The sequence below is a fragment of the Ctenopharyngodon idella genome, chromosome 1 (assembly GCF_019924925.1).
Source record: "Ctenopharyngodon idella isolate HZGC_01 chromosome 1, HZGC01, whole genome shotgun sequence".
Lineage (NCBI taxonomy): Eukaryota > Metazoa > Chordata > Actinopteri > Cypriniformes > Xenocyprididae > Ctenopharyngodon > Ctenopharyngodon idella.
Genome location: NC_067220.1, coordinates 33,785,931 through 33,806,304, shown reverse-complemented (window position 1 = coordinate 33,806,304; position 20,374 = coordinate 33,785,931). Strand labels below are relative to the sequence as shown.

The window sequence follows — 20,374 nt, the reverse complement described above, 5'->3', positions numbered from 1 at the left end:
TTTGGTGGTGATTTTGTCCTTTTTGGAGCTTTCATTTAAACATATCAAACATTTTTGGAAGAGTCTCAATTTAAGCCTTCATTTAACATTTATATTGTATGGACACAGTACAAATAGCCTACACAAATACACACATGACATGAGAGCAGAGGAGAAAATAAGGAAACCCCTTTTAAATATAAAACTAACAGAGTATTTGATCCCATTTTAAGTGTAGATAGTGGTGCTTTTGACACATGTACATCTCACATTAATAATCATCCTGGGCCTAAATGCTATTTTGTTTTGTGCATATTTAAACAGTATCTCACAGAAGTAAGTACACCCCTCACATTTTTGTAAATATTTTATTATATCTTTTCATGTGACAACACTGAAGAAATGACACTTTGCTACAATGTAAAGTAGTGAGTGTACAGCTTGTATAACAGTGTAAATTTGCTGTCCCCTCAAAATAACTCAACACACAGCCATTAATGTCTAAACCGCTGGCCACAAAAGTGAGTACACCCATAAGTAAAAATGTCCAAATTGGGCCCAAAGTGTCAATATTTTGTGTGGCCACCATTATTTTCCAGCACTGCCTTAACCCTCTTGGGCATGGAGTTCACCAGAGCTTCACAGGTTGCCACTGGAGTCCTCTTCCACTCCTCCATGAGGACATCACGGAGCTGGTGGATGTTAGAGACCTTGTGCTCCTCCACCTTCAGTTTGAGGATGCCCCACAGATGCTCAATAGGGTTTAGGTACCCTCAGCTTTTTTAGCAAGGCAGTGGTCGTCTTGGAGGTGTGTTTGGGGTTGTTATCATGTTGGAATACTGCCCTGCGGCCCAGTCTCCGAAAGGAGGGGATCATGCTCTGCTTCAGTATGTCACAGTACATGTTGGCATTCATGGTTCCCTCAATGAACTGTAGCTCCCCAGTGCCGGCAGCACTCATGCAGCCCAGACCATGACACGCCCACCACCATGTTTGACTGTAGGCAAGACACACTTGTCTTTGTACTCCTCACCTGGTTGCCGCCACAACCGCTTGACACCATCTGAACCAAATAAGTTTATCTTGGTCTCATCAGACCACAGGACATGGTTCGAGTAATCCATGTCCTTAGTCTGCTTGTCTTCAGCAAACTGTTTGCAGGCTTTCTTGTGCATCACCTTAAGAAGAGGCTTCCTTCTGGGACGACAGCCATGCAGACCAATTTGATGCAGTGTGCAGCGTATGATCTGAGCACTGACAGGCTGACCCCCCACCCCTTCAACCTCTGCAGCAATGCTGGCAGCACTCATACGTCTATTTCCCAAACACAACCTCTGGATATGACGCTGAGCACGTGCACTCAACTTCTTTGGTCGACCATGGCGAGGCCTGTTCTGAGAGGAACCTGTCCTGTTAAACCGCTGTATGGTCTTGGCCACCGTGCTGCAGCTCAGTTTCAGGGTCTTGGCAATCTTCTTATAGCCTACGCCATCTTTATGTAGAGCAACAATTCTTTTTTTCAGATCCTCAGAGAGTTCTTTGCCATGAGGTGCCATGTTGAACTTCCAGTGACCAGTATGAGAGAGTGAGAGTGATAACACCAAATTTAACACACCTGCTCCCCATTCACACCTGAGACCTTGTAACACTAACAAGTCACATGACACCGGGGAGAGAAAATGGCTAATTGGGCCCAATTTGGACATTTTCACTTAGATACTGTAGCCATTTAATGCTGCACTAGATGATCAGTACCTCAATTTGTCATTACTTTACTTTATTCTGTGTCCTATTTGTTTTTATTGTATGTCTCATGTCTTGTTTAAAAATCATGTGGTTGTTTGTTATTGTGAAATCTTGTCTTTTTATTTCAAATTTTTTTATATTCTGTCATCAACATTCTAGTCACCTGCACTGCGATCTAGTCACCGAATTTTGATTATCCTCATTATCTATAATTGACCTGTTACTTTTAACTTCAATACTGGATTTGCAATTACTAAAATAAATCACACTTGGATTCTATATTCAGATATTCTATATTCATTGTCTTTAGTATTAGTCTCTAGTCCATTGTGCTCTGCTTACCATAGCATTAAAATAGCTCAGGGTTATTAAATGCATGTAAATATCTCATTAACAATAGAATACAATTCCCTTGTTGGTTTTAAAAGTAATGATGAATTTATCATTTCTTTATCTGTATGTCCAGAATGTCAACATTTCTGATTCTGAGAGGTTCCCTGATGTTCAGCTTAGGGATTATAAAATAAAATTGAGTGAATGCCCAAATTCAGAGTTTACATGAATACATGAGCGCCTACTGATCTTGGATTAGCATTTGTTATGATGAACTTGTTTGGAAGAAGGTCACACATCATGTAGGATATGATGCACATTTCCCATTGCCAGACATAACTACTGTATTAGTTGGCTACTCTATTTTTACACTTATTGTCATTTTGACCATATCTAGGCATTTCAGAGAGCTGATGCTTTCCTGTAGGCTATATTTCACAGGAAATTACAGTCTGGTTTAACCCAGGCATCTGTCAGGGTGCTTGTGTTTTATATGTGTTGTACACAGAGCAGTAGATTTGTGTTATTTGGTCTAAAAGAGGTGGTGTGACAGATGTTGGTCAGATTTGTGGGGATATTAGAGTGGGTGGGGGAGACGCTTATCTGTAAAACTCCTGCTGTCCCTTTAATCCTCAGAGCAACACAAGCGTCTTGTCTGTCTGCCTCCCTCTCAGACACACGTATTTAGTATGTCACTGTGTCACTTTTTATCCTTCATTAAGCTGTTTATGTCTGTCGGTTCATTACAGGCTAAAAAAGTATTAACATATGAACAATTTGGAAGTCCTACCACTGCTCGTTCTCACGGTCCTGTACACCAGCGTTTAGGTGTCCGTTACGCTCTCTCATCACCACCTGAGATTCGAATGAGTTTGACAAGTCCCGTCAAACGCTTTCTTAAGTCTTATCATTGGTAGCTCTCAGTGGATCGACAGCAGCTCTCCACCAATGAGCTCACAGGAGGGCGGGGACGTCAGACTGTTCTGGGAGGCTCGTGGATGTGGACTGGAGCTCGTGCCGCTGCGCTGAGCTGGGTGAAAATACGTTAAACCTGCCGTTAGCTTTAAGCTAGGCGAGCTTTATCAAGTCATACGCGACAGAATAGATTTAAACGGTTATTGAGAAGACCCAAAACTTGAATGAGATTTTATCAGCTCGAGTGTGTAAAAAAATAAGGCGAAAGATCCATAGTTTGGACGCAGGCTAACTGGCTAAGTGAGCCGTCGGCAAGACCCCACCACCCAAAGATTGAAACGGAGATTAAAGCCATCATCTAATCTATTAAAGAGGATAACCAATGTCACACACACCAGTCCTCTAAAGCAGCGACGCCAATGAACTGACAGGTAGGTCACCAGTGGTGTTATTTTATTTCAACCTAAACACTGTTTTGAAAAAGAAGCGATATAATGCTAGCTGTCATGCTAATAGTCCTGCCCAGCTGTGCTACAACTAGTTATGATTATATGTCAATCTAATGCTTTCATGTTAATAATTTATTGATTTCTTTTAACATGTGAGTCATTTATTCTGGGCATGTCTTTGCTGTCATTCCTCATGTAGCAAAATAAGTCGTGTTTTCAAGGGGGTGACTACAGACTGACTTTGCATTGACATGTACTCGCTGCAGTGTTCAGATAAAAGCCTTGAATATACGTATTAAATACCATTTTCGATGCAGTTTCACTGAGGTAATCGATCGAGGCCCCGTTATGCTCCGCGCGACGCCAAAGCCTTGACCGCACGCTCAGTATCGGCGTCGCCCGGATTCATGTTAGGGCCTAAACAGTGCAGCTGCAGCGAAACACACCCAAAAGATACACTCGCCGCCTCAAAGTAAGACAACGCGCCTCACTGCTTTTTGATTCCTTTTAGCCATTTAATCGTGTCACCTGAGCATAATGAAATCATGTTTATCAGTTCTGCATGTTTTGGATTTTAGTCATATGGGAGTCATTCATTTTCATCAGATCACCTGCTTATTAATGCCTTGTTGTCATTTCTGTTAACAACGAGTAAAGAATACCAATCAAATGAAATTATAACACTAACCAGGTTACATACTCACGTATGAATGAAAACGTGCACAGCTCATAATCACGTTTTCTGGCTGTATTCCAGTGTGTTTTACTAGTATTAGGTCGTGTAACTAGATGTACCAGCTTGGATCTGGTGTTTAGGTTTATTTCTAATTGGAGTGCAGAGGGGTGTGTCAGGGAAGACTGGAAAATGAAAAAGTTCAAAAGGGTATGTGACAGATCTCTCTCTCTCTCTCGCCTTATTGAATCAAAGAGAGGCTTTGCTTCACTCTCACCATGTAAAATTGGCAGGCATATAGTGGATTGTGGGAAATGCAGGTTGCCTCAGTTGGCAGGGAGTGTAATGCCACATGGCTTTAGGTTTCAGTCATTCTGTTGTGTTAGTGGACAGTGAGGAGGAGTAGAGAGGGAATTCACATGAAAAGGGTTTAATGAAGTGGAGGAATCAGTACAATTTGTGTGTGACTTAGGCCTGAAACATACTTTTACATAAATGCTTACTACTATAGCTATGCAAGCATGATTTTGAGTTGTTACATTTTGAAATGTCATGCCTAATGCAACCTAATTCTTAGAGTTGTTCAAATCTAAATTCATTCTCATTCATAAACATTTAGATGTTTACAAAAATCAGCAGCTCATTCTAAAAATTAGACAACGCAACCATGTTTATATGAAATTATGTCTTAATTGTGTTTTTGATGTCACAAAGGTTGACAAACGTGCACATTGAATATGCCGCCAGATTGTCTACTCTGTAACACTAACTAAATGTGACACATGTTAAAAGTTTTCTTTTATAAGGGTGTAAAAATACATCAGAATGGATTGATGAATCAATCAAATGACTAACAATATGCTGTATCGATGCAACCCATACAAAATCAATATATATTTTTATATATGTATAAGATAATATACTGGAAGACTTGTTTGACTGACTGTTATAAAATGTCAAATTGTCACTATATATTAGGGGTGTAACGGTTCAAATTACTCACGGTTCGGTTTGTAAAACAGTTTTAGGTTCACGGTTTAGGTATGGTTCAGTGCTTTGTTCAGGGGGGAAAAGGACTACTGTCAAATAACCAAACTACAAGCAATGGCACAAATAAATACAATAGAGAAAAGATACCAATAAAAGTTGCTCTTCATGTTTTCAAGTAGGTCTAACAGTACTTTTCAGGTACATATATTGAATGTTATTTTACATATATAATCATATGTAAAATAACACTGCATATAATCCTTACTGTATAAATTAAATAAAGAGTAATTGTTATTGAAGTTACAAAAGCTATTCAGTCAACAGCACTGAGTGATTTATTTTTTTGTTGTTTGATTAACTTTAAAAACAGACAGACAGCAGGAGGTCATTAGGTTGCTGTCACTTTAAGACATAATGCACGGATCCAATATTCTGATACTGTACACGTGTTGTCTTTCTTGACTCTTTACATTCACTTAAAGGCACAGTATGGTTTTTTTTTTTTGCCGCTAGGGGTCACTAAACTCTTCAAAACAATAACAAAGGCATAGATTGATGACGCAGTGAATGAGCGTGGACTCATGGAACTTGTCGTCATTCCGATGGATCTAATAATGTTTATGGCGAAATAATGTTTATGGATGAGTGAATGCATTCATGTTTTTTTTAACATGACTGTGGCATGAAGCAGGGCGTGGCCGAGAATCGCAGGCGCGATTGCTAATGAGAGACAGATATTAGTGCCACGCGAGTCCCAGGGGATATAAAGGAATGAGGACATTTCATTCTACCGAACTACTCGCAAAGCTGAAATACTTCTCATACAGGTCAGTTTATTTGCTGAATTAAAATTGTAAGGTAACGCAGCGCTGTTTCACTTGGTCTCACGTTACACTACTAAACTGCATTTGAGTGCGTTGAAAGTTGTAATGTTATTCTATATATTAGTTTGTTGGCTGTATGAGACTTGACAGTAAGCTAGATCAACATTAGAATATCATACTGATGATATTCTAACATTTCATCATGTTATAATGTTAGCTATATAACATTGATTAGTCTTATGTAGCCTACATTTGCTTACCTGTCTAATAACGTGCAAGTGCGGCGTCTCTGTCAAGTCGAAGTTTGTTGCAAGGCTCTCGCCATCTCGGAAACGCCACGCCGATATTGATCCTCGTTTTATTTCTCCTTTTGTCCCAAAGTTTGCTTGCCATGGTCCATAATGTTTGAATGAAACAACAACAGCGTGCCGCTAGACATTACGCAGCTGTCTGCGTCTGTTGCCATGGTTACTTTGCCGCACAAGCGGAAACCAGGGATAACGCAGATATTACATCATTGACAGGCGACAAGTGACAAGGGAGGGACGGGCACTGTTTAAAATTGTGAATTTCTCTGAATTTACAAATTCTTGAAACATTTAGGATAATGTAGGTTCACAATTGAACAAAATATATAACACTGCAAGTGGTTTTTGGATATTTTAATATAAAAATCTTACATATTGTGCCTTTAAGACAAAATCTATTATGTTTGCTAGGATACTTGCCAAGACGGGCATATTGACTTTTTTTTTTTTTTTTTTTGCATGAATTTGTCTGTTCTAGCGCAAGAAGACTTGAAAGCAAACTCAATTTAGTATTCACACGCTGTCTGAGATGCAACTTTCCGTGTGCGTACCACTGATCTGTGTAAATGACTGGATTGCTCATTGCTTTCTAAACTGCCAGCTGATCTGTGCTGCGACTCTCTTTCGGGGCACGTTGCATTGAGCAGTTGCGTCCCTTTTTTAATTGTAGTGTCTGTTTTCTAACGAAACTAAATGATTTTTATTATAAAAAATATCAAAATGACGGTGGGGGCGGTGCCATGGTGGACAAGTGACGTAACCGGTGTTGCAGCTGAACACTGGTAACACTATCAACACCGAATATCACAGCAAGCCTAATATCGGCCTTGGCAAAATATTGGTCGACCACTAATCAAACTACAAGCAATAGCACGTTTTTTTTACATAGTTGTAACCACTTGGGGTACTAATGTTAGCATCCTCTCAGCCTTGACAGCAAACATACCGCTGTTCTCCACTAATCTCCGATTAATCAGTCGACTTCTAATGCTAATAGTTAAGTAGTTTATATATTGATTTAAAAAAAAAAAAAAAACATTTTTCTTATTTCCAAATAGACTACTGTAGGCAATGTGGCTGCGCAAATGTTTCCCTGTCCATTAATGGGTGCACTACAATTTATAGGCCACAAGAATGACACAGTGACAATAATGAAAGTAAAACCAAGATACTGGATAATGATTAATCTAGGGCGTTCTTGTCTTGTGGACTCATTGTTTTTCCCTTTTCTCTTTCACTTAACATACACACTGAGTCCATTCCAAGCCTTTCCTAAATATTTGTCAAAATATCAGCCAGACTATTTCCTGTCTGTTGCTGACTCAACTACCTGATCCAGTAGTTGATATTGGCTCTGACAAAGTTACTTGCTGTAGGATGCACTGCTCCATTGGATGCCGATCTAGGATCAGACTTTCCCAAGGCTATGATCTTATGTTGTGTCTGCAAAACAAAGCTGTTCAGATATTCAGCTCCACATTGAAATGCTTTGGAGTGTTGTCCCTTGGACCTTATGCAGGGTTACACAGCTATGGCAATTTTAGACCAAACCCTGGGTCAGGTTAACAAATGTCAGGCATAGCTAAACTGTTAACAAGGCTGTCTGAAATTGGTTTGAACTGCTTGGCTGAGCAGGCTTAATTCTGCAAATCTTAAACCAAAGGTGTCCCAAAACTGATACAGCCGTGCACCAAGGTATTAGGGTTGCGCGGTATACTGGTGCTGGGAAAATGCAGGTATATATTTTATTTCAAATGGTACGATATCATGGTTTTGCTAATTTCGGTACTTGCGCTACTTATGCCCCATAGTTGCTCCATAGTCCTGCTTATGCACACTGTACAGCACTTTGGATCAATTTATATTGCGTTTAAATGTACTTTATAAATAAATGTTGTTGTTGACCATAGACGGCACTAGACTTTTGCAGTTGTAACACATTTGCATAATTCCAGCCTGTGGTCTTCACTGGCTGCCCGCGAACAATGTCTATATGTCCCACCCTCAGACACTGTAGTTGTAGCTGAGGCCTGGAAGATTTTGATTCATGTCATCGACATGTCGAGAAGACGCTGTTTTCAGCACTGCAAATCCACTTCGCATGCACTTCCAAAGACTGACGACTTGCGCTGTAATTGATATGGAAAAACTGATGCCGCCGTTCATATCACTGTGTGTCAAGCGCTGAGGAAACCTCCATAGCTGAAATTCAGATATGGTAATAGCCGTTTCATTTCCAGCACGTGCTGTAACACCGTGTCCTAACCAGATGCAATGTGACACGCGATAAAAGGTATCTTTTCCATGTTAATCATAGTTTTTGTCCTAACTAGCCACGACAACAACACAAAGTATGGCAATGATAATCTCAGGTACTGTTTATGTGCTTTATTTAATGTTAAAAGCGTGAGTTTGAATATCATTTTGTGTGTCTTTTATAGTCATATTGAAGGCAATAAAGAATAATTCACCTCAGATCTTCAAAATAAATTAAAGGAAACCGAACTGTCAACTCATTGTGAACAGACAAGTGTTTTCTATGACAAAAAATGTTTCAGTAACTCTGTATGTATTTTTAATAATGTTAAAATGGTGTAATATTCATGAATTTGATTATGTACTTACCCATTTCGTTCCGAATGCCGGGAGCTTGCCGAGAGAGCCCACCCACGCCCTCTTCTGATTGGTTGTGCTTTTTGATTGACTTTATCACGTCTCATAGTCGCTCATGTCTGGTGTGGACAGACAAATTGTTTGTCGCTAGAATCTTATCACATTGCCATTCGTTAGGGCAGGGGTTCCCAAACACATTCCTGGAGCCTCCCCAACACTACATGTTTTCCATGTCTCCTTAATGAAACACACCTGATTCAGATCATCAGCTCATTTGTCGAGACTCCAAGACCTAAAATGAGTGTGTCAGACAAAGGAGACATCCAAAATGTGCGGTGCTGGGGAGGCTCCAGAAATGTGTTTGGGAACCCCTGGGTTAGGGCAAAGCGGTAGACCAATCACAACAGACTTTGCCATCTGACCAGTCGGAGCAAAATTTTCGAACCGTTTTTCAGACTCTTTGAGAAATGAGGTAATGCGCCATGTGTCTGTATTAAAATAGCATAATAGGGGCACTTTCAAAGAGGAGAATGTGTGTTTCAATGTAATAGCAGTGGAATAACATTGGAACTGAATGTTTTAAGACTTGACAGAACTGTAATTTGGGTTTGGTTTCTTAAATTGTGTTGTGAGAACAAATATCACAGTCCCGTGTTGAAAGTTAATTTGGTCATAGCACTTCTAATGAGTCATAAAACCTACATAAATGTAGGTTTGGCCATAATACTAGTAAAGTAATTATACTGAAAGATCAAATCATGTTATTTAGTTGCTTTCCAGAAGGCTTTAGCATTTCAAGGTTATAGTTAGTCTGTCTCCTTTCACCTATAGTTATGGTAGTCTATGATTAATATAGCATTTTAAATGAATAGTTCACCCTAAAAATAAAAATCATATCACATGATATCTTATAAGTATTTTTGTTAATGTTGTTGTTGTCCCTTTAAGATTAGACACAGTAACAGTAGTCTCTTCCTGGAGGTGTTAGTTACTGTATTGAATTGCTATTCTGAATTGCACCTTCACCCCTTTATTCATTAATTGATGAGGACATCTGTCAACCACCACCTAACTGCTGTTACTTCAACATCCTCCTCCTTTATTTTCACCCATCTCCATTTGCAGTGTCATCTCTCTGTTGTGATTGTGTAGTTAAAAATGAACAATGTCATTGGATAATCAAGACCCCATGACATCAAAGGTTTTTCTGTTTGTACACTCTAAAAAAACGTTTCGTTTACTATTATTTATTCAGTTTTTTTGGTGAAATTTATGAATTAAGTAATATTTGTGGTTCTTGAAACAGATCAGTTTAATTCTCCATTCTCAAATATTTTGATAGAAATTTCACAAATATGTTAAGTATATTTAAAAAAAAAAAAATTGTTAGTCAAATACTAAATTCTTTAAATATAACTGTAAATTTTAAACAAAATTAACTGTTGGATTTTAATCTATTATTTTGGTATGTTCAACTCAAACCATATTCAGAGATTTTATTAAGTTAATAAAATTAATTATTACTGTGATATTTACTAAGCCACAGAACTATTTTTTAGAGTGTAGGGCATCTGTTAGTGTACTCCTAAAAGTCTGCTTTTATCAGATTAAAATGTGTACAGGTGCACAGGTCAGTTGTGATAGTATCACTATGTACATGCTTGTTTTGTGATGTGTGGTTTCATGATGTAGTTGGCAATACCCAGCTTTGCAAACATCCAGACATCACCTTTGTTTGCATAACATTTGATAGTGAAAGCTTATGTGATGTCATTTCAACAACAAATGTGTGTTTGGTTAACAAACAGAAACTGGTTGAGGGTTACCCTACAGATGTCTCTGTAATTAAGGTCAGGCCAGGGTTTTTCTTTTTTTGGTTTAATGTCAGTGAACGTGAATTGTAATTTCACCACTTTGAATGTTCGGACATTCATTTGAATGTGGCTTGATGTGTATATTCTAGGTCTGCAGCAACTCATTGATAAAATAATTGAAAATTGTCAACAATGAATTACGTTATAGCTAAGTTTAGTCTTTGTAATATCACAGATGAAGGTTCTCTGTACACATCAACTTTGCACTTGTTAAAAACTGAATTTCTATGAAAACAAAACATTTGAAGGGTGAAAGGTGTCGAGGTCGTCAGAAGCATGAGATCACTTTATATTAAATGCTTTAAGAAGATTTTATGCATGCCAGTAAAATGGAATGCGTCAGAGAAAGGAAGCACAAGCATTTTGATCAAAACAACATTCATGTCAAATGTAGGTTTTTAATTAACAATTAAATCCAATCTTATATGTAACACAATTAAGATAAAAGATTCAAGTTTATCTTTAACTGCACATTGAAATGAACAATCAGTCAGTAATGATAATGATTTAAGTACATGAAACTTGCATTTTGAAACACATTTTTGAAGGTAATTGTAACTTTCAGCTCAGAAAGGGAGTCATATGTTGATTCAGACTGGTAAAACCTGAATTCATGAATCTTTTGAATGATTCATTAAAAGAATTGGTCGTGACATGACCAAGTCGTCTTCACTAGGTGCAGACTGGGTCACTCAAGACTTACCCATGGGTTTTTATTAATAGGCGAAGTTCCTCCTTTATGTCTCTCTTGTCAAGTTTCTTTGACTGTTAAGCATATTCTGTTGAATTGTAATTTTTATGATGCTGCTAGAAAACGCTTTTATTCAGAAACATGTTTGCATGGAATATTTCAAAATGTATCACCCGAGTGTATTTTAGATTTTCTGTCTTACGTTAAGTTGAAAGGTTTTATATAATAATGTAAATTTTATGGATTATGATATTGACCTTTGTGTTTGCCATGTAAATAGCCATGATGCTAACATAATAAACAAACCGTTAAAAGAATTGGTTCATAAGTCATTGGCTCATGAATTAGACTACACTAGTCGCTTTTCCACTGTCGGGCCAGTGCGAGCCAGGGCTTTCAACGGGCTGGGCTGGGCTAATAGCCTCGGACCTGTAGCACCGAGCCCAAAACCACGCTGCGTTTCCCCCGTTGGGCCACAAGCTCCGCAGCACTTCACTAAAACCCGCCCGTATCACGCCTGTATGGAACAACATCATACAAACTCATCATTTCACCAACAAATGGAAGTTTTATCAGAAAACTAATCAGAAAGATCATAAAACGAACATAATAAAGGTGGCCATTTGTTGGCATTTTTGTTGTTTACCTAAAGATTTAAAACCAAACATCGATAGTTTTACCACAGTTTTACAGTAATAAGTGATACATTGATCATAATGAATTAATTTGTGTCAAGATTGCACATTAGTCACAGAAATAAAGTGGTATTTACCGTTATTTCACAAAACAAAGAGCACACGTAGGTTAGGCCTAATTATTCAGTCATGTCTGTTTCTGTTTATTTGTAGTCATAGGACAGTATGTTTACATCACATTTAGAAAGAATGATCATTACATATTACTACATATTTTCCGCCAAAAATATGATCTGAGGAGCACTCTCTCCAGTGACAGTCCCAATACAGTTATATTTTCAGTAAAACTTTTTTGTTTTATTATTTTATGACATATGCGGAGCTAAATATCACACAGTCCGGTAAGAGATGAGACGTACTGACACAGATAAAATAAATACACGATTGTGATAGCCTATAGGGTATGATTTCTTCAAGCCGTCATATTTACCATGTTTACTATAGCGTGCATAGTCTTTTGCATCGCATATAAGTATTTCTGCCTTATACGGTGATCAAAATCCACTTCGGATCACAAACACGAGTTATTTCAAACACTCGCTGCTGTCTGAAAGTGAGTTTTTAGCTAAAATGATTTTAAAAGTCTTTAATGCTGATGTTAGCTGGTATATGAAGTCATCCGCAGCGCTGCCATCTCCAGACTCAGATAAACTCTGCCTTTGTTCGTAACCACTCCCTCAAGCCCAAGCTGGCCCACTTTGGACCAAGGTTTTCGGCGGGCCAAAAACTCTGGCCGTTGGCCCCGAGGCCTAGACTGTAAAAAAGCGACTGGCCCTGACACACCCTAGCACGCCCGACAGTGGAAACGTGGCTATTGAGGACAACTACTATAGCCCACAAGGACAACTTATATGTTATTATTTATATTCATAATTATGATGCAAATTAGTTTAGTTAACTTTTCTGCTTTCTTACTGTAAACAGTCTTGTTTATTTAATTTCCACTTTATATTGTGACCTTTATATTTTAAGCAAAACTTTTTTCATTTACATTTTCACACACAACTTATAGAATAAATTATATAAACAGAAATGCTCTCATTGTTTAAGTAAATTATAGGCAAATTTGTTGTCTGCATCATCCCTACTATTTAAAATTTTCTGCTCAAGTCTTTTTTGGCTCAGAATTCACATTTCTTTTCTCTTTTGTTCTTTTCAGGTGGAGTTTATTTCCATTCTCCCCAGCACAACCACTGGAAGCCCATCATTGAATGCGTGCGTGCTAACTCTGTGAGTGTGCATATGGTCCGCAGAAAGAGGAGATAACTCCACCGAGTCAGATAAGGAAGTGTAGGCATGGCTCGAGGCACTCCCTTGAGGCCGCGTCCCCCTGAGATCCTTATGTAATGCCTCCTCATCTGCAAATAGACATCAGCTGGGCCTGATACACTCATACAAACACGCATAAGGAAGTCCCTGAACTGTCCCAAGGGAGAAGTTGAACTCTTGTACATTGTTTTCTCTTTGACCCCTCCTCCCTCAATCCCCACATAAGCACCTGTGCATCCTGGGATTCCTCCGAGCTCCAACGTTTTCATTTCAGAATTGCTCCACTGACCTGGATCAATTCCCAGAATTGTTGAGGTGTGTGCGAGTGAAGTGCTGCTCTTTTCACCTGTTTTTGTCTCTGCAAGCTCCATCAAAAAAGGTGTTTTTGACGGACCATTCCACTCATTTTATGCCTCTTGTCGCCAAGATCGAGAATTTGATCTAATCAGCCATGCAGGTGTAAGCCTGTTTACTTGTGAAGATACTGGCCTGTTCTTTAAAACTAACCTGTTGGATCAGCAATGCTTCGACTCAGGAGAGAGACACACAAGGCTCCATTTCTTAAGGTGCAGTGTAGCACACGTTGGTTGAAATGAAGGAGAGACATTTTTATATCTTCTGATAGTGTGGATGGTGGGGGGAAACTGTTAACGGTTGTGGCTGCCGTCTGATTCCTTCATTGTTGTTGCTCCCTTCAAAACTGAACTACACCAAAAATCCTCCTGTCCCTCTCTTTGTCTCTCGCCATTTCATTTTTTTATATATATTTTGGTGATTTAGTCAACTCCCATTCACAGCAGAAGAAAACAAAATTGGCAACTTTTGAAATCCTTAAACTGACTACAGTGCTGCTTATCAAAACACCAAACTCAAATAATACATTTTTAAAATATTTGTTAGCATTAAAAAAAGAAAACAAATTCATAAACATTACTTTCCTTTACCTCTTATTTTATACAGTAACACCAAATCTTTCTCATAAAGTAAACAATTTTCACATTTTTTGTTACATTTTTAAAGCACCACTGAAGATTTAGGCCTAGACAGTAGAAGTGGTTAGACATTTGAGTTTTTAAAATTGTTTTGGTTTTTGTTTTCATTTTGTTTTTTGTTCCAGTCATTTTTTCTTGGCATTTTATAAACATTTTTTCCTAAGCCTTTTAAGTTTGCGTTTTCAATATATAAATATATATATATATTTTTATTTTTTTTTTTTTTTTTTTTTTTTTACATGACCAAAAAAGTAATATTTAGACTTGACAAACTACAGATGTTTTGAGCAATTTTTGTTCAGTGATTGGCTTTATACATTTAGTAATTTATAAGTGTCTAAACATCAGAAACTTTAATTCAAGAATTTGCTAAAACCCAAAATTTCTTCAGTTTACAATTTTTTTTTTTTTTAATCCTTTTTTTTATTTATTTATTTTACTTACTTTCTCCATATTCTCTCTTTTGAGTATTTCTGTTTTGTACTTTTGAAACAATGCTCATCTTGTGGCCTTTTTCTATAATGCCAAAAGGACAGCAACTTCTCCCTTAGTCTTTCTTTTTTCATTTGTGCTGTCTCAACACAAACACACTCACAAACGGATAATTTTGCGGGGCGCGCTGCCATCCTGCCCCCTGGGTGATGCCGAGCGGCAGCATGAGTGGGGGCGTGTCTGGACCCACTTCCCCACCCCACCCCACCATTCCATCCAGACCTCTCCGGCCTAGTCGCTACGTGCCGGTCTCTGCGGCAACGGCCTTCTTGGTTGGAGCAACCACACTCTTCTTCTGCTTTACGTGAGTACACAAACACATCTGCTAACACTGATTGCTGCAATCATTTATGATGGATGAGTCATCATATACTAGTGTATAACAGTGTGTTGCTGCACTGTGGAGTGAATAATGGCATGTTTTTGCCTAGAACTCACTCAGAAGTACCAAATTAATCTACCTTGAACTGATTTTCACAGGCACAGATAACAAAGGTATTCTTATATTCTCAGGGCCCCCAACTAAGACCAAATGGTCGCATTTTGCAACCCCTTTCCCTTTTGGCGCGACTAAATTTTGGAGGTCTGAATTTTTGAATTTTGAATTTTTTTTGGAGGTCCCATTGGTGAGACCACCACTGATAAGAGCTACTATTTCTGTTGCATACAAGAAACATCAAACGGCAAACAAAACGAAAGCAGAACAAAACTGCACTACTCGTTTGAGCTGCGCAGTGCGGACAGTTTATCAGTTCGGATAATAGTAATAATAGACAACGCAGCAGTGCTCAGAACAGGTACTTGTGGGCCGATCTTTGATCACAAAACACCGTTACTACACAGCGCTGGGAGATCCAGTGAAAAAGTGTTTGAATTCACCACAGAATTAATAACATCGCTGCGTGATCTAGTGAAAAGCATACAAATTCAGTGCAGAAATCTCTATTATAAACCATATCAGATCAAACAGCGCTGACGTGGAAACCAGGAGAAACATTGTATCATGAAAAAAAAATGGTTAAATAAGGATTTCTTCTCTGCAAATCACCAACATTCACCATTGATTTAAAGGGGTCATGAACTGCATTGTCTTATTGTTTTAAAATGTTTCCTAGGGTGCACTTATAATGTTAGTATGCTTTTTATATCAAAAATGGTCATAATTTAAAAATAAAAGGCATTTTTCCTACCCTGATTTTAGCCCTCTGATTAGAATGTTCTGTTTTAAGGGGTGTGTCTGCTGTGAGACTTCAGTGTAAACGCCCACTGCTGTGATTGGCTAACATCTTTGCATATGAAATAGCCAAGTATTCCTCTCTCTCCTTTAGCACGTTTAGTACTATCACAGCTCTCAAGGTTAACTAATCGTGAAAAGTGTTTCTTATAGCATTACATTTAGATCTATGGCATTATATTTAGATTGTAGCATGAAAGGTTGCAGTGATGAACATTGTAGCCGATCACAAACTTGATGTTAAGCGCATGAAAGCAGTGATCTCGTCATTGCAACTCAATTTCTGCACACTAACGAATGCTTTCATCATAATTAACGTTCTTTGATTGCTTTCTATGTGTAATTTAATCACCGTTTAAATAAGATTATTTTCATCCTACTAAGAGAAACAACATGAAGTTGACCGTTTAGTCACTGGTTTAATTTACTGACACATAGACAAAGAACATCTGACTGCGCATGAATCATTACATATCAGATCAGGTATTAGAATTAACACAGTTACTTGTTACTGTCGAGTCCATATCGTAAAAGTCTGTTTGCAAAGCCTGTGCCGAAACATGATTGAATTACCAAAGAATCCACAGTGAATTGTTCCGAATACAAATGTTATTTTTAGTCCTGTATCGCTCTTCTTTCCTCGTCTTCTCACTAACACGCCAGTGGGCGGTGCTAACGTTGCAGCGATGAAGTAGGTATTGATTACTTCTGCGGGGGTGGCGTTTCAACTATTTATGTCATAGATAGGCACATTCTGGAATGAGTCGTTCGCTGAGCCTGGTGTCAATAAAAGCTTTTATTGGACTAACAAGGAAGTTTTCAGTTCTGAAACTTAAAGGATATTCTTATAGTACGTTGACCTCTTATATATCGAAAGCTCAAGGAAAAGTTGATTTCTCAATTCATGACCCCTTTAAGGTAGTAACGATGACTGTAACCATGGTATTATATGACTGTTTTTACATTATTCATTTCAGGGTTTGTACAACCTTTTGAGAGTGAAATTCAAGCACTTTTGAAGGACTTTTAAGTGCTTCACACAACTTTTTCCTCTAAATATGAATAATTGTGTTGCAGGTCGATTTAAGGTGTGCCCCTAAATTTTTTGCTTGTGCTCCTAAAATTTTCAGTAAGGGCCTTCAGTGCTCCTAGTAAAAAAAAAAGTTAGTCTAGATTCTACAACACAGCATTGTCTTCACTTTCTAGTAGTATGACAGCAGCACACATAAGCTGGATGAAAAGTACAATGAACTACTGTTATAACACTGTTATAACATTTAAATGTCTGTCTTACTGCATATTAGTGTGAGAGAGTAGACATCAAGGCTACCCTGTAGATTATACTGTTTATTTGCAAACTGTAAAATATTGTCAATATTGTAAATGCTTGGTATTGTGAGTTTGCGTATGTGGTACTGTATGAATATTCAGGTCTCTGACCTGAATCAGTACTAAAATGGAGAAACATTAAGTTTGAACAAATGTAGATGTTGTTTGAGGCGGTTCACGCAGCGCCGCATTTTTAAAGTACCGTGTCATGCGCAAGACACTGCAAAAGACACGAGCGCAACGTTAAAGACGTCTGTCTAGCGCACGTTTACATTAAAAATCAATGGAAAAGTAGGGCAGTGTAATGGAAAATGCATTTTGTGTGAACTAGGGTCGTCACTATACCATAAGCATATTTTAAGATACTATACCAGCTGAAGTATCATGATACCAAGTAGAATCATGATACCATGCAGTATTGTTAATTCATAATTCAAATCTACAAAATGAACCAAATTTTCATGCTCAGAGAATCGCAACAGTTCTGCTTTTAGAACTATTTTCACTGGCGAAATAGAGCGAAAAGATCAATATTGACAATGTTGTTTCTAAAATGTCATTTAATATAATCTTTTTGCTTATTCAACTGTTGTATAAAATCATTCACATTTGAAGTCGTGCTGATATTAGGAAAAAGTCACTCTTTGCTTGTGTCATTGCTGAACTATCGTATTATAAATATAAAAAAACAAGAACTCATACAACAGCATTTTTTTGTGCCAATATCTTGAAAAATCTGACTGAAGGGCTGTATGTGTATTAAAACATAAAATTCATTTATAATGTTAAAATTGATATGATTGATAAGAACTGAGTGCAAATGACAATGTGTTGATGAATAGAATTGCATCATCGCAAATATGGTAAACTAGACACCTGTCCCAGAAGCTGTCAAATGAGCAACAACAGATGAACTGAGAGAATACATTCTTATATAAACATGTATGTAATTTTTGCAGACATACATGTTCAATTGAACGTTTTAAATAGTGTACCTGCAGCACATACAACATTGCTTATGTTGCTACTGTATTGACGATACTATACCGTTTAAAAAATACAGTGGTATCAGCAGTATTTTGAAGCTTTAGTATTGCGATACTACCGTAGAACTGCTATACTGTGGCCCTTTACTGATGTTATTCATGTTCATTGGGAAATGAGGGGTGACACATCATGTACTTCTCTTGATATCATGAAATACTAAATACTATTTGTATTTTTTTCTCTGTATCTTTTATCACTGCTATAACCAACAACAATATTATACGTGTTAGTTTCTATAAATTTCTTTCTAAAACTATCCATCTAGTTCTAGTTCCATAAATTTACATTAGAAAATAGCAAAAGCTTGTCTGATGACGATGACATTGCAGTTGCAAGGCAGAACTGTGGTAGCAGTATAGTGAATGTCACTGCTGTCACTTTTCAGCCTTTTTAACATTAAACAAGCCACATCTGAGAATCTAATAGTCTCAGTATTAAAATAACTGGAGTAGTGTTTTTTTTTTCTTTTTTTTTTTTTTTTTTTAAATTGTTGACAGCCGAATACGCTTCTAATAATATCCTCAATTCAGAATATGTTAATGTTTCATACAGCGGACTGTCTTGAATGTCAAAAGGATTTTTTTCACACAGCTTAGAATATCAGAATTTGTCTTGGCTGTTCTGTTAAAAGGCTTTTTTGCTTTTTAATAATCTATATTTTATTAATATTAAATTAGAAGTCTTTGCATGTCTTAGATGAGGCAATATCTAAGTTTTGTTTTGTTTTTCTAGTCAGGATTTATACATTTGAAAAGCACATAGTTAACAATCTAATACAGCATTCCTGGTCTTAGGAGTCACTTTTTCTTACCAATGTGACTTACAATTTAGTGTACAAAGTTACAAGAAAATACCAGAGCTGGCATACAAAACCCTTTCCAAAGTCCTCTGCTAGGAGTTAATAGATTGACCTACTGACACTGAAATGAATGTGATTTTGATGTTTATGTAAATCTTGCTTGATTTACATAAACGCAAGATCTTAATAATAAGCTCCTTAATGATACACTGAATGGCTTGGGCACACATAAACTTATAAGGTCCAAGTGTTTATGCAGCATCAGCATTTAAAGCACAGTCAGAGCTGTTTTCTTTTGATGAAGTTGAGAAATCACATTAACTTCCTGTTGACTTCTTGTGCCTTGGATTTTGTAAGTCGTCGTGACCTGTAAATACAACAGAATCATAGTCATCATGTCAAAAAACAGTCCTTCAAGTTGGCACACAAGAGGAAATATGGAGGGCTTAAGTCAGATGCTGTGTCACGTCTGTTCATCCTTGTCATTTGCCCCTTCTGATCCTTCTTTTCTCACCAACCCCTCAGATTAAACATCGAAAGGCAATGAAAATAGGCCAACATCTGTCATGAAGTGCCACCTTCCTCTCTTATTTTTTTTCTGTTCATTTCTTTCTTCTCCCTTTTTTGTCTTTCTACATTGCCGGTTTTGTGGTAACCTTGTGAAATTTTGTGGCTATCTGCATTTGTCTGTATCGCTTGTATAATAGTAAAACATGCTACTAAAACATAGTCTCTAAATTAAGAAAAAATTACATACAATATTTAGAAGCATACATGATGTGTGTGATTTCAGTCTCATCCTGTGTCCCATTCATGCCTTTTTTTTCTTTCAGGTGCCCTTGGCTTTCAGAGCAGTTTTCTGTTGCTGTGCCGATATACAATGGCATTATGTTTCTGTTTGTTCTGGCCAACTTCTGTATGGCCACATTTATGGATCCTGGCATCTTCCCCAGAGGTAATGAAACAGTCTTTGATATGAAATGTCTGTGTGCTTAAGTATACAGTACAGCTGTAGTAGAATGTGGTCTTGGTGGCTGCCTTATTGGAAAAACAAACCATTTTAAACTCACCTGTTCATTTAGAGTCCAGTGATTATTACTGTTTGAGAGCAGACAATTCAGG

At 37.7% G+C, this 20,374-nt stretch overlaps 1 protein-coding gene across 5 annotated transcripts in view; it reads left to right on the top strand.

The window, feature by feature from the left end:
• The first annotated feature begins 2,987 nt into the window (after window positions 1-2,987).
• The window catches only part of zdhhc5a (zinc finger DHHC-type palmitoyltransferase 5a), a 32,720-nt gene continuing 15,333 nt past the window's right edge, over window positions 2,988-20,374 (top strand). Inside the window, exons 1-3 of one of the 5 annotated variants that reach the window (XM_051902428.1) lie at window positions 2,988-3,404; window positions 13,250-15,147; window positions 20,086-20,207. In XM_051902428.1, coding sequence (XP_051758388.1) covers window positions 14,993-15,147; window positions 20,086-20,207 — 277 coding nt within the window. In that variant the 5' untranslated portion in view covers window positions 2,988-3,404; window positions 13,250-14,992. The remainder of the gene's footprint in view (window positions 3,405-13,249; window positions 15,148-20,085; window positions 20,208-20,374) is intronic. The other 4 variants (XM_051902419.1, XR_007931195.1, XM_051902400.1 and 1 more) reach the window with 4 other exon arrangements.